Source organism: Acomys minous, assembly GCF_964271855.1.
Source record: "Acomys minous genome assembly, chromosome: 12".
In the NCBI taxonomy this organism is placed as follows: domain Eukaryota; kingdom Metazoa; phylum Chordata; class Mammalia; order Rodentia; family Muridae; genus Acomys; species Acomys minous.
In genome coordinates, this window is record NC_140493.1 from 46869753 (window position 1) to 46884615 (window position 14863).

General features: G+C 40.7%; 1 protein-coding gene across 5 annotated transcripts in view; it reads right to left on the reverse strand.

The window, feature by feature from the left end:
• Nucleotides 1–14863, reverse strand: part of DNAAF11 (dynein axonemal assembly factor 11) — a 101185-nt gene that overhangs the window by 17275 nt on the left and 69047 nt on the right. The window contains exon 11 of one of the 5 annotated variants that reach the window (XM_084751023.1): nt 10852–10915. The exons of the other annotated variants lie outside the window; for them this stretch is intronic. Coding sequence (XP_084607149.1) covers nt 10883–10915 — 33 coding nt within the window. The 3' untranslated portion in view covers nt 10852–10882. The remainder of the gene's footprint in view (nt 1–10851; nt 10916–14863) is intronic. 5 annotated transcript variants of the gene reach the window in all.

Consider the following 14863-nt stretch of genomic DNA (forward strand, 5'->3'; position numbering starts at 1 on the left):
AATGTTAGAATAGTATCTCTCTCTCTCTCTCTGTCTCTCTCTCTGTCTCTCTCTCTCTCTCTGTCTCTCTCTCTCTGTCTCTCTCTCTCTCTCTCTCTCTCTCTCTCTCTCTCTGTCTCTCTCTCTGTCTCTCTCTCTCTCTCTCTCTCTCTCTCTCTCTCTTTCTCTCTCTGTCTCTCTCTGTGTGTCTCTCTCTCTGTCTCTCTCTCTCTCTCCTTTCTCTCTCTCTCTCTCTCTCTCTCTCTCTCTCTCTCTCTCTCACACACACACACACACACACACACACACACACACTTATGTACATATATACATATATACATACATACATTACTAAACAGTATTACAAACAGGCAATAGGAGGGTGGTGGATCAATGGGGTCATAATAAATAAGAGGGGAGTTTGTAAGAATTTTTCCTAAAAAGCTCTCTCTGAGCTGTGAGAGATAAAGCAGTTGAAACTCAAGAGGAAAAATGTGCTCCTGTGGCCCTGGGGAGTCAAAAGCTGGAAAGTGAGCTCACCAGGGAGCTGAGAGTAAAGAGTCCGCAGAAAGCAACTCCATGTTAAGCGTGTAAATGCCACTTAAATCCCTGTCTGGTCTACACGCAAGGTAGAGACTGCAAGACACACAAATGCAAGAACTGGGGGGAAGAAAACCAAGAGACTTTAGCTAAAACCAAGCTCAGAGACTGTGTATAGCCTAATAAAATTGCCACCAAAAAAGTCTGTTGCACGGTGTTTGATCCCGTTGCGAACCCTGAGACTGTGAATTGTGAAACCCTGTTTCTTCTTTGGTGTGGTTGAGCCCTATTCCACACCTTTAATCTAATAGCTTTATTGTAGACAGGTGATTATTGCCAGCCTTAGCACGTGTCTTTGATCCAAGAGCTTTCCGTACACAAGATTTAATAAAGCTAACCTAAGGTCAAGAGGTGGAGCAAGAAACCAGCCGACATGGAATGAAGAATAGGAGGGACTTGGAGCTGAAGGGTATTTAAGACAGTGTGGATAATAAGAAGATGCTTTTCGAGCTTTGAGCTAGCAAGCCTTTGACCTTTAACTCTCGGCTTTCTCCTCCTGGGTGTCATCCGAGCTGGTGAGCTTTTTGAGCTTTTTCCTCTGAGGCAAGAGCTGAGTAGGAACATCAGCTGGGTGCTTTCTCTGCCTCTCTGAGCTAGCAGGTCTTCACCCCAGGATCTGGCTCCTGAGTCTTCATTGGTATTATCGAATGGTTTCAGATTTACTTTTGTTAAAACATCAAAGGTCAAATGTGGCATCTGTATCTCAGACCTTCAAGACTTAAGGAATATCATAAAAGGGGCGGGGGAGGCAGAAAGATCTATGTGCCAGAAGTTATAGAGAACTGCTGAAAAATGGTATATTCTGGTCATGACAGGACTGTTGCAACCATGAACTCCAAACAGCTGTGCTTACCTTCAAAAAATCAACACACTCAACATTTCATGCAGGAAATGTAGTGGGGAGAGCTCCCAATCCCAGAGGAGCGATTGACATTCGGTGACTTCTGGCAAAAGGGGAGTCCGTTTCCTATAAGGATATAGTCCCTGATAGGTTGGCCATGTGCAAATGGATGGCCCCACACCCATGAATTGGACTTGGTAGAGTCTGAGCAGTGGGTTATGGATCTCAGAGGAGGGACAGGTGAATATAATCAAAATACTTTGTATGCGTGCCAGGAGGGTTTTATGGGAAGGTGTGGAGGGAGGAGGGGGGAGAAATGATGTAATTATATTATAATTTCAAAAATAAAAGTGAAGCAGCTTTAACAAGAGTGAATACAATTATGTTTAAAAGCAAAGACTACCAATAAGCCATATGCAGAGTAAGCATTCCTTCAAAGGCAAGTTCCACGTGCAGCCATGCTGAAAGCTCTAATTCTGGATTTGAGCTACTGCTAGAAATACCAGGAAAACAGCAAAGACCAATGAAACAACTGCTACAGAATAGTGGCTCACAGCCAAGGACTATAATCTGCAGGAATAAAGACATAAGTGATCTGAGACCTGTTGTACAGCTTCTCTGGATACAATTTTTTTGTTTGTTTGTTTTGGTTTTTCGAGACAAGGTTTCTCTGTGTAACAACCTTGGCTGTCCTGGACTCACTTTGTAGACCAGGCTGGCCTCGAACTCACAGCGATCCACCTGCCTCTGCCTCCCGACTGCTGGGATTAAAGGTGTGTGCCACCACCGCCCCGGCTCTGGATACACTTTTAAAAAGAAATTAGAAGACTGGGAATGATGATGCACACCTTTAATCCCAGCACTCTGGAGGCAGAGGCAGGTGGATCTCTGTGAGTTTGAAGCCATCCTGGTCTACAAAGTGAGTCCAGGACAACCAGGGCTATTACACAGAGAAGCTCTGTCTCAAAAAACAAACAAACAAACAAACAAACAAACGAAAATAAAAGAAATTAACTGTTAAGTACATAAGACATAACATTTAAAAAGAAATACTGATTTTCTTCAGTAAGAAATTTTAAACAGTTTTAATTCATTGGTACAGAATTTTGTTTATTGATTCAAAATAAGTTTAATTTTGAGACATTGCTATAGAATTAAATTTTATGATTATCCTTTACACACATTATATATATATACATATAAACACACACACACACACACACATATATATATATATATATATATACACTTTAATATGAGGTATTGTATCCATACAACTCAAGTAGCAAGGTTTACCTCCAATATTTTGAAAGTGCTGCTGCAGGCTGTTTAGTAAGTCATACAAGTTAATGCTTAGTTGATCAAATCATGGTCATGTCAATTACTAGTCTATTTATATTATAAGAATATAGATAATTCTATATATAGATAATTCTATAGATAGATAAGCTAAAATAGTTAGATAAGGTCTTCAAAAACCTCAGAGACCTACAGAATATGGCATTTTTTTTTTTACTTTACTATTTTAAAGATTCATTGACAATAAGACAGGTTAACTTCTGGCAAGACTCAGCCTACATCAAAGAAGATGCTGAGCATCAAACCAACCACTGGGGGAAAATGTCCTTGTTTCAGGTACAGATAGAATACTGCCTAAAAATAGGCAAGCTTGGATGCAGGCAGAGTCGAAGGCCAAACATCCTCAATAGTCCCTGCCTTACAAATATGCATGTAAGATATATGGGGCCAGAAAGTTGCTGCTGATGCTCCAATGTTATAGAGAGTTTTGGGTAACAGTTCAGGCAGCAAACTGTCTCTGTCATTTTTTTTTTCACTTTGGAAGCTGCTAACCTGAACTTCCTGTTTACTAAGGTAATTAATCTTATTCCTTCTCAAGTCTCTGATGGAGTTGAAGACCAAATAGTTTAGTTTTACAATTAAGCTTAGTTGTTTAGAGGTTAAGATATTTTTAGTTCTAGCTAAATGTTTTAAGTTGATAGAGATGAGATATGGTAGATAGTGGTTTACATTTAGAATTTTAGACTCACCAAGATAGGAAAGATGTTTTCTTCAAGTTTGCCAAATACAAATAGCCAAAACACTATGAATGTAACACTTATATAACTCCTAATTGTTTCATGGTTCTTCTTGCTATATGTAGTTTATTTTGAATATGTGTAATAATATGTTATATATATATAATTTAAAAATATTAAGAGAAAGAAATTTTAAGCAAACTTTGTAAATAAAAAGACTACCTCTAGTAATTAAAAATGATTGTGTCTAGTAACTAATAACTTTTTAAAGTTTAACTTTTGTTAAAGTTTACACACTAACTTTTATTAAAGTTCTTAACATATTTTTTAAAAATCACTTTTATATCTTCCGTATACTAGTATGTAATCTTGGTTAGGCTATATTGGGGTGTTGCCATTTCCTGACAGGCAATCTTGAACTGAGCAAGGATGGAGAAAGAGAACTGATCAAAAGTGCGCATCCACCTTGCTCTCTGCGCTTGACAACAGCACCTGACTACAGATGCCCGTGACTGCTTCCTCATGCTTCTGCCATGGAGTCCTCCCCACTGTGATGAACTGAAACCTTGAAATGTGAGACAATTCCCTGTCTCTCTAAACTGCTTTAATGAAATCAAAATAATCTCCAACAGGCATGCCCAAGAGGCCCATCTCCCAGGTGCCTCTAACTTTTGCCAAGTTGAAGTTTATCACTGAGCACCTCAGTGGCCAGCTGCTTCTACAGAGGTCTCAAAGACACTCAAAGAAGACGGCAGAGCCCTGTGGTGCTAGAACCGCATGTCCACACCAGGATCTGCTTTGTGTCATAAAGAATATCTATTTGAAATGGGTCAGATATCTAAGGGCAAAAGCTAAAATGGTAAAAGAGTCTATAACAGCTATAAATGTCATGAACAAGAAAGGGGGAACCAATCACCCAATCTGAAATAAAATACAGAAACTATATGCTAGCAGCAATCTATTCATGTTACTTTGTTCAGAGTATTTCATTACATCACAGGAATGGGAAAAGAGCGTGGGGCGGTGAGTGAATGTGTAAGCAAAGGCTCTCATTTAGAGCCTCTTTATTTTGTCCATTTACCTGTTTATCCTCATGCCTGACTCTACAATGAAGCTGCAAAGTTGTGACTCTTCTGACTTGTTGCTTTTGTGATTATTCTGCTCATTCTTTGTGTTTTCATACAAACTTGAGGACCAATACATCAGTTTCCATACCAGAGCCTCGTTGAGATGACTCTAGGGGTGCACTGGATCTGCAGGTCAGCCTGAGCTCCCAATAGGAGGACTTTGCCCATGGTCACGGAACTTCTCTCTCCATGGAGTGCTTTAACATCTATGTCTGCATGAAACTAAGGCGCTTTCATTCCATTATAATTGTCTCGTTAAAGAGAAACCAGGGAATAGGAGTGAGAGAGGAGACTGTATAAGTCAGCTTGCCCTCACTGTGACAAAAATACCCACATCAAACAACGTATAAGGAATCAAAGGTTTATTCTGGCTTCAGAGGTCTCAGGCCATTGTCATTTGTCCCTATTGTTTGAGGGCTGAGATGGCATAGCAGGTCGTGGCAGTAACATGTGGTGGAAGAACCTGTTCTGAAGGGAGCCAAGAAGGAGAGAGGTGAGGGAAGGGGAACAGAGAGGGGAAAGGAGGGAAAAGGAGGAGAATGGAAGGAAAAGAAAAAGGTTTTAGGACCCCCGTATTTTCAAGGGCCCCACTAGGATCCGAGTTCCACAAAGTCCCCTGCCCCCACAATAGCCTTGTAGGCTTGAAACCATGCCGTAACACCTGAGCCTTCGAGCGTCATTTGTGCTGCAATTTGTAGCAATGACTGAGAGAACACGCTACAGTATTAGCAAAGAGGTTGTGAAAAGACAAGATTTGAATTAATTCCTGATTTTGTGTTCCAGGGGTGGGGGAGGCATGTCCAGGATATATAATGAAGGAGGAAGAGTGGACGATGTCCGGAACATAGGCCAAAGTTGATTGAAGCTGGACCACACAAGGAATGTAGACATCAAGGGCATAGAACGACCCATGATTTAAAGGGCACACTGGCTTCTCTCGGAAGAAAGAACTGAATACGAGGAAGAGCAGTGAGGAGGCCTGCAGGGTAGTCTGATTGAGAGCGGACACTGCTTTGAACAGAGGTAACAAGTGGTGGGATCAACCAAACAAGTAAATGACAGGCTGGTGCCATCTCCTAAGAGGGGTATGACTCTGGCAGAAGCCAGGTGCAGAAACGGAAGTGGTTCCTTAGGCCAAACTACGGGTAGATGCAAGACGGAGAGTGCAAAGTCTGTGTGACCTAGTGTTTGTGGAGCTTGTCACCTGGCAGGTGCATGCAATGTCCTTGATTGTAATGCCTGCAATATTTAACAAGATTTATGCGTTTTACTTCCCAAGCAGCATAGGGCCACACATGTGATTTTCCTTATGGTTCAATAGCACATTGGAACAGCATTTCTTTTTTTAATTTTTATTAATTTATTCTTGTTACATCTCAATGGTTATCCCATCCCTTGTATCCTCCCATTCTTCCTTCCCTCCCATTTTCCCCTTACTCCCCTCCCCTATGACTGTGCCTGAGGGGGACTTCCTCCCCCTTTATATGCTCATAGGGTATCAAGTCTCTTCTTGGTAACCTGCTATCCTTCCTCTGGGTGCCACCAGGTCTCCCCCTCCAGGGGACAGGGTCAAATTTGAGGCACCAGAGTTGGAACAGCATTTCTTATTTGTTGGTTTCCTCTACATTTTATATTTAGTTTTATTTTTGTTGACTACTAAATGTAATGTCTATAATCTTTTTCCTTTGAGAATGAAAATCAAAAATTTCCCAAGGTTTTGCTTCCTCTGAAGCTATACGCTATAAAGCCCTTAATATTTTATAAGAAGACATTTAGCCCTCTGGCAAGGGATATGCTCACTATATTATTCAAATCCTAAATCTCACATTTTGTTGATCATATCCATGAAAGAAAAAACTGTGTGTGAGTCTTCTAATAAATTTTTTTTCTGTTGACATTTCTAAATCTTATGGTTTACACATGGTTAACGAGCAGCCTAATGTAGAAGGTTCATTTGGAAGTCATCTTTATAGCATTTCTAAAATGAAAGCTGCTTTCCTGATTGATGTCATCAGGTAACCTACAAAAGCAACTTCACAAAGAAAGGGTTTATTTATGTTAGCTCACAGTTCTACGATACAGTCCATCACAAAAATGGGGCCCATAGAAGAGAAAGCAGCTGCCCCCACAGCAGCGAGAGCATGAGGCAGCTGGTCACACTTCATCTACAGTCGAGAGGTAGGCAGGGATAAATGATGTTCACAGATGGTTTCCCCCCTTCTTTCCTTTTTTTACTCTGTCAGGAACCTGGACCCAGATGCCACCTGCATCCCCAGGGGGTCACTTTCCTCAGTTAGATCTCTTTGGAAACTTCCTCACAGACGCTCCCAGAGGTGTGTCCCCAAGGTGATTCCAAACCCAGTCAAGTGTACAATGAAGATTAAGTGCCACAAAGGTAAAGGCTCCGGGTACAATCGGTCCTATTTTGCTTTAAGTTCTGGAAGCTCATGTGCATTTAGCTATAGTGACTCTAGCGACACTCCAGCGACTCTAGCTTTGCTTGGATTCACTCTGTAGGGCTTCCCCTGTCCTTTAGAATCAGGGGTGTAAGCTAGACAGCAGCTGCTCGCCTCTGTCACCTGTTTACTAATGTTCATCTGTTCAACAGTGTTTTTCTGTACCTTTCTTGGTTTTTAATACCACTTAACTGTACTGGGCTTTGTCTGCAATTAACTTCTGTAATGCTTTGTAATTTACATGTTTTAATTAAAATCTGCTTACTTTCTCTGACCTATTTATACACAGTATCAGCAGTACTAAGTACAATAAAAATATTTGGGGTAATAAAAAAGAAAGTATTTACATTTGTTCTTCATCGTAATTTTTCTATTTCATGTTTTAACTTAAGTCCCCTAAATCATATGGCTTTCTTATCTTCTTTACCATTTTTACAAAGGAAAGTAATCACTTTGGGGTGTTTTGTGGGCAGTTTATTCAGGACAATTGCCACCATCTATATGAAACCACCAAGTACACTAGAGAGACGGCCGTTCTTCAGCCATAGAGAGCGAATGAGTGAGGACAGAGGGACTGAACCCAGAAAACAAATCACTCCCCAGGCCTTCACCTCAGGGTATCATGGGAGAAAAGATATATTGTAGTCTTCATGTAGGCTCTCTGTGAGGATAGCCTAGGGGAAACATAAGTCTGTGTGAGACTACTGTTCTCTCTGCATTTCTAGCTTTCCAGTAAGTTGTCCAGAACATTTTGGATGATAATTATGCTTTCTGGAATGAATGACAGAATAAACAAATGAGTATAAGCTAGAACTGACAAGGAAGAACTCTAGAGACACCCGTTCTTTCCTGTTGTATCTTTCAATGGGGGAAGAAGGTCTTGCTGGGGTTGGGTAGTGAGAAAAGAGAAGGCTTTGGGAAGCCAGGGGATCCCCCACAACTCATGACGCTGGTCTCTAAGCCACCACTGCAGCTTCAGATCTCAGCGGAAGGGAAGGGACTGCACAAGAATCTGTGCCTCCTCAAAACTGACACTTGTTCCCCGTGACACATCTGAGTCTATAGGGACAATGGCTGTGGACGGACTGAACAGGGAGGGGACAGGAAGGAGAGCCTGGGGGACACAGATCCCGATCCTTTACTCTTCCACAGCAATTCACACAGAGCTCCATCTACACCACAGCTTAAATGTCGTCTGAATTTAATAAATATTTCACTTGGTGAATTATTAATTCATCAACTGTCTAAACTTTTTCAGAATTTTGCATAAAGCACTACATTGCTGAGTTCTAGCACCTTACTTTTACATCTGGAAAGACAAGCGTGCTAAATTATTCCCTCATCCGATATTAATAACATCCCTATTAGTTATTTATGGGCTCCGCTCATCTTCCTCCCATCATCATTTTGCTTAAGTACACACATTTAACATCCTCACCCATGCCTGGTAAATAATTTCATTTTTTTTTCCTGCATGAAACTTCCAAACTGTCTCCATCCTTTAGATATGAACCTGTCCCGACACAAGCCAATTATATAACTTGGGAATTGGGGTGAGTTGAATCACATTATATTAATAGTGCTTAGTAATGAGGCCCAGCCATGCAATTAAAATAGACGACTATTTTCTAACAATCCTTATGTCAACTGCAGAGGAATTCTTTTCTCTTGTAAACAGTTCTTATTACATAATTTCTGGTATTTATAACAATTATCTAATTATATATATATATATATATATATATATATATATAATTCTCTGGTATAGCATTTAAGTTCTGACTTCTGGAAAGAAGTATTATTCATAGTAAGTCATGGGAATAGAATTTCCTGCTTATGCCTTGGCACTAAGTGTTTATGTGTATATATAAGCCTCTCCTAGATATGTGTAATATTTATATGTAGGGATATAGCTACATATTTGATATTTGATTTCAGATTTTTTAAAACAGAATCTCTGGATTTTATTTTTAAATTTATTTATTTATTTATCTTTTATTTTTTTCTAGAAAATTTATTTGTTAAGAAGCCACCTGTAATAGTAATGAGTGTCAAAGTCAGATATTAAGTGAAAATATAAACATACTACATTTCAACACTTAGTCCACTATCTTAAAATCTTCAGCTCAGGAGTCTCTCTCAAGTCTATGGACCAAGACAACCATAAAAAAAAGTCTTCTGATATTTTGAAGCTATGATTAGCATATATTATTTGTACAAAGTAACAAACTCATTGTGACATTTTTATATATGATACAATGAACTTTTATTGTATTCACCTACCCATCACCCTCTTTTTTGCACTTATGTATTTATGCTTTAATTTTTATATGTAATAATGATGATTAAAGGAAAAGATGCCATGACAGGGATTGTGGGTGGGTGGCGGGTATGGGAAGAATCGGATGGAATAAATGTGAATGATGCAAAAAGGTAAAAATAATTTGGATGAGAACAAGAAGAAATCATACGCATGAGCCATCATGCCCAGCTTGAGTTTTAGATCAAAATCAAACTTCTCTATATTGTACTATATGTATCACTTTCATGTATGAGCAAATATATTAATATCCTAGGAAATATGTGTTCTTATTTAATCAAACATTTATATGCAATATATAAAGCAGTTAATTTGGAATTAAAACGTTTATCTATGCTCATTTCTGTGTCAGCATGACATTCTCTGATTAACTTTAAAATTTTTTTCTTAGTCTATATATTTTTAATAATTTATTCAGATTACATCCAAATTATTATCCCTTCATTTGTATCTTCCCATTCCCCCCCCCTCCCTTTTGCCCTCTTTCCTACCACTGGGCCTCCGACGGAAGGGACTTCCTCCTCACCATCTGATCATGTTCTTCCCCGCACCCAACTACCCTCATATTCTCCCCTCCTCCCTGCCCACTCCCTCTCTCTCTCTCTCTCTCTCTCTCTCTCTCTCTCTCTCTCTCTCTCTCTCTCAACAAAAGCAAATAAAAAAAATAAACATCATACCAAACAACCAAAGAAACAAAACCCAGTAAGAACAAAAGATAACAAGCCAAACAAAATGAAGTGAAAAGCCCCACCACAAAAAACCAAACAAATACCCTGCCCAAACAAAACATGGAATCTGTTTGTCTTCGACAACTACACCTGATCATCTGATCATGGCGCCTGCTCGGGAATATGGCTGATACACCCAAGTAACACTCCATTGGAGGAATTCCGTTTTCACTTTCCCAGCAGGTATCAAGTGCAAATAGCTTCTGGGTTAGGGGAGGCTCTTTGTGTCTTCTTAGGGATGGGATGTTTTCTGTTTTAAACCCATGCGTGTCTTGTGCCTGCTGTCACAGTCTCTATGAGGTCGTGTATATCAGTCCCGTTGTGTCTGAAAGTCATTGTTTCTTTGGCATCGTGCGCCACCTCTGGATATTACACTCATTTTGCCTCCTGTTCCTCACAAATCTCTGAGCACTGAAAAGAAGGGTTTGATGAGACATGCCATTTAGGACTAAGTGCTCCAAAGTCTCACTCTGCACATGGTCCAGCTGTGGGTCTCTATGCTCCTAACCGTGTTCTTAAGGAAGAGGCTTCTTTGATAAGGGCTGTGCATGCAGGACTGCCTTCTAAACAAAACATTTAATATCGTCATTTCCTTAACTGTGTTCTGACTGATAAGAAAAGCTCATAATTTACCACATCTTCAAGGGGAACAAGATCTCTTTTCCGATTTAAAGAAAGTCATTAATTCACAATATTAGAAAAATATGTAAATCACCATTGGCATATTAAAATCTTTGAACAGATTAAAAAGTACTTGCACGAACCAAACATGTCTTCAGTGTATTCTGTCTTGGGTCAGAGTGTGACTGCAGCCAGGGAAAGCGCAACCTGGAGAGAGTGACCAGAAGAGCAAGTAGGACAAGGGCATACAGCTCTGACCAAAGCTGCCCACCCCAGTGGTCTAAGGGAAACTGTGAAAAGTGAAGCTACGGACAACTAATGTATAAAAATAACATTCTTAGTTATATAAAACAGCAGCATGTTCTTCAAATGTTACTATCTCTAGTTTCCTTTAATTCTTCCGGGCAAGTGCAATCTGACCGTTTCCCCTGAACACTCATTCATGGGCTTCAGGCTCAGAACCAGAGCATCTTATTAAGTTAGGACAAGCACCAAGAATGATGATGAACTTGAAAAAGAAAACATTATTTTACACCCTTGCCAGAGTTAGTCTTAATGGAAGAGGCTTCTCTTTGCCTCTAAAATTTCATGATTACTGTATTCATTCATTCATTCATTCATTCATTCATTCATTCATTCATCCATCCATGCACTCTCTCACTCACTTATCCACTTACTCGTTTATTCAGTAAACATTTGTGGAGATGTCTGCTATGATCCAGCCAACTTTCTAGGTTTTGAGAATTGAACATTGAATACACTTTACAAAATGCTTTGCCCTCCTGAATGTATATAATGGGAAGGGACTGGACCTAACCTACTGAGCACAAGAATGCTGTAAAGTACAGGGAAACAACAACAACAATAACAAAACAGCAATAAAGCTGCAGTGGGTGTGGAAAGTAGCATTGAAAATGGATGTTTTAATGAAATAGTAAGATTAAGGGAAGGCTTTAAAGAGTAAACATGACAGTCATGGACCTGGGAAGAATAGACATTAATAAATAGAAAGGCTGTGCATTCCATACTCTTCTTGCTGCTGTGGTGGAATGTGCTAGAAACAGCCTAGAAGAAGAAATCATTATGCTGGCACACAGCTTCAGAGGAAGTTGGGGTGTTGTGATGGGGAATAAATGCACGGTGGTACAAACGACTCCATCCATGCAGTGTGAGTGCTTAGTGACTGGTATTCACACAGCATGGATACCCTATCAGGGTCTGAGAACAGCCTGTCCTAAGGAACAGCCACATGGGACAGACAGTGTTGTTGGAGTCACAGTGTGGTTGGCAGCAGGAAATGATGCCTATGAGAAATCTCAGAAGTACAGCCGATGAAAGAGACCTGAGCCACAGACTCAACACAAAGCCTGTGCTTGGTACAATGCAAGGCTTATCTGTGGCAGGTGGATATTTAAGGCTTGGGATAGGTGGCACTGGCAGCCTTTCATATGCAAGGCTGTGATTTCTAGCTCTCAAGAGTCTATTTCCTGAACTTGTGGAGTTAGTCCTAGAGGCCTCATCAATATACCCTGAGGTTCTCCAAAACGACTCTGGGTGGTCATGAGGGTGCTCTGGGACAGTCTTAGGGCATCCTGGGGAGAAAAAGGACAAAGTCACAATCTCGTTTCCCCATGGAGGTCTCCTAGGCTTCAGAGATGTGTTGGGTTAAAGAGGAAGTGACAGCCTCCTGTAATGGCCACTACAGGCAACCAGGAAGGGGCATTGTGGCAAGAAATGCTAGATTCTGCATTTACTTTGAGATAGCACCAGTGGAGGCTGTAGAGATGCATGAGTAATGAAGTCCATGCTGTCTTTAAGCCTTATCTTGGCAGTGATGGGCTTTTCTGGGTTCTGTGTGGTTCTAACACATCAGGGAGCATGTGCCTTTGACCCTCCTTGGGACATTCATGCCAGTCCTTTCCAACTGTGCCTTGTTTCCAGTTGTTCTGAGCTACTGCCCTACCAGCACAGAGCACCCTGGTCTTTGGGTCTCTCCCTTCCCCATCTTTCATATCTGATGAGAAATGACGAATTACCCCCAGGATCTCATCTACAATGGCTGCTTATCTTCCTCCTGAACTTGGATGAATCTTGTTTCCAGTTGTCTCCTCCTGCTAGTTTCCTTTACATTGGGTGTCTCTTCTTTATATGGAAAGATAAGCTCATGACATCTATAGTATTGAACTATGTTTGTATCTACTTGCTTTTGATACTTTTTTTTATAAACATGAAAGATTTTGTAAATTTCTTTTGGGAGACAATGCCATAGACATTAGAGATCCAAAGAGAGAAAATGTCATTTGTGCTTTCCTAAATATATCGGTTCATTTGTGCCTGATGAAAGATCAAGGGAATATGAAAATATTTTTCTTTGTAATAGGAGTTACTATCATTTTCTCCTCAAGTAGGATGAAGCTGATGAGCTAAAAACAACAAGGTTGCACTTTGTTCAATGTGTTTGAGGAATAAACACAATGCAGAAAACTCTTGGGATGAACTTTCTAATCAGTTAGGCCAGCTTTATGTGTGGAGGGGCTATGTGGAAAATTGAGGGCTAGGTACAACAGCACAGGACCACCTTAATAAGCATTTTACCTTTCTCCCCCTTCTGTTATTAAAACAACACTGGAGACTCAGTAATTTGTAGAGAAAATAGGTTTGTTTTGTTTCATGGTCTCGAGGGATGGAAGAATAAGATTATGGGATGCATCTGTTGAGGGTTACATCCTGATTGATAGCATAGTGGAAGTTGGAAGGAGAGATGGAGCTTGTGTGTGTGGAAAAAAAAAAAGAGGACCACACTTCTGCAGTGCTAATTCATTCCTGGATAAAGTCAGCAACCCATTCACAAGGGCTCCACCCATATGACCTAAACACCTCCCTCCAGGACCCATCCTCAGACACTTCTACTTTAAGGAACTGAGGGTCCAAGTTGTGAAGTTATAAGACGTGAATTCAAAACACAGTTCACCTAAGACAGATCAGAGGGACCCAATCCTCCTCAGAGGTGTATGGTGATGAGCACTGTTAAATACTACTAAGACTGGTAATTTCTTAGACTTGATTGTAAGTGTCAACCAATCAAAGTAGGCGTTCCTTCCCTTAAATGACAGCTGACAGGTCCTCCCCTTACACTTAATTGCCTTATGTGGGAAGCTGTCGGGCTAAGAAGCCCCCCTTTTCCCCTTAGGAAGTTGTTTTACACATTCATGCTCTCACTTTTAGGACACTTCACTCTGGCTCCAAGGGCCTCTCAACCACAGTTCCTGCCCCAAAATCTAACTCCTGCTGCAGGAGGCCTTTCTCCAGTCACCATCACTCCAGGCTCGTAGCATTAATTTGGAAGATTCCAAGACGAAACTTCTCATCTTACAATTGTTCTCACTTGGGAATGGAGGAATAGCGTGTCCCTGGTGACACACTAAAAGGCTTGTGATTGGTACAATGGAGGAATAGCGTATCCCTGGTGACACACTAAAAGGCTTGTGATTGGTACAACGCAAGGCTTATGGCCTGTAAATATTTAAGGTGTGTGGTGGGCGGCTGTGACTTCTAGCTATATAGTCTATTTCTTGAATTTTGGGGGTAAGTCCAAGAGGCCTCTCTAGTACACCCTACCTTCCATGTAGCAACATTAAGTGCAATGGAGGTTCTCCTAAATCATCTTTTATCGCTTATTTATCATCCTAATCACGGGTAGCATGAGATAAGTGTTTGTACAAAGAGCACAACTCACAGTGTTTTCAATCCTAGACCTATCTAGCAGCACAAAGGGTCCATGACAACTGGCAAGGATTAGAATATAGGATATTAATACCCAAACCTTGGGATCTTTAACCCAAACTGCTGTGTGCTGGCCTAGTATCACGCAAAGCTCAACTCAGTAGCTTTTGATATAAGTACCTGCAGCTTATCCGTCTCTGACTTTGAAAGCTTAGAGCAATGAGTCTCAGGCTCTCAGGGGTCTAGAGCCATAAACTTTGAAAGTCTAGAGCCTTCTCTGACCTGAACACCTGAACACCTTAGGCTTCTAAGGCCCACAGCCATGAGACTCAGTTTATCAAAACCTACTGCTTCATATTTCTAAGTTTGTGAGTCCAGACTGGCAGATTCTAAAGACAACGAACTTAGGGAGGGGTACTGACGCTAAGGGAG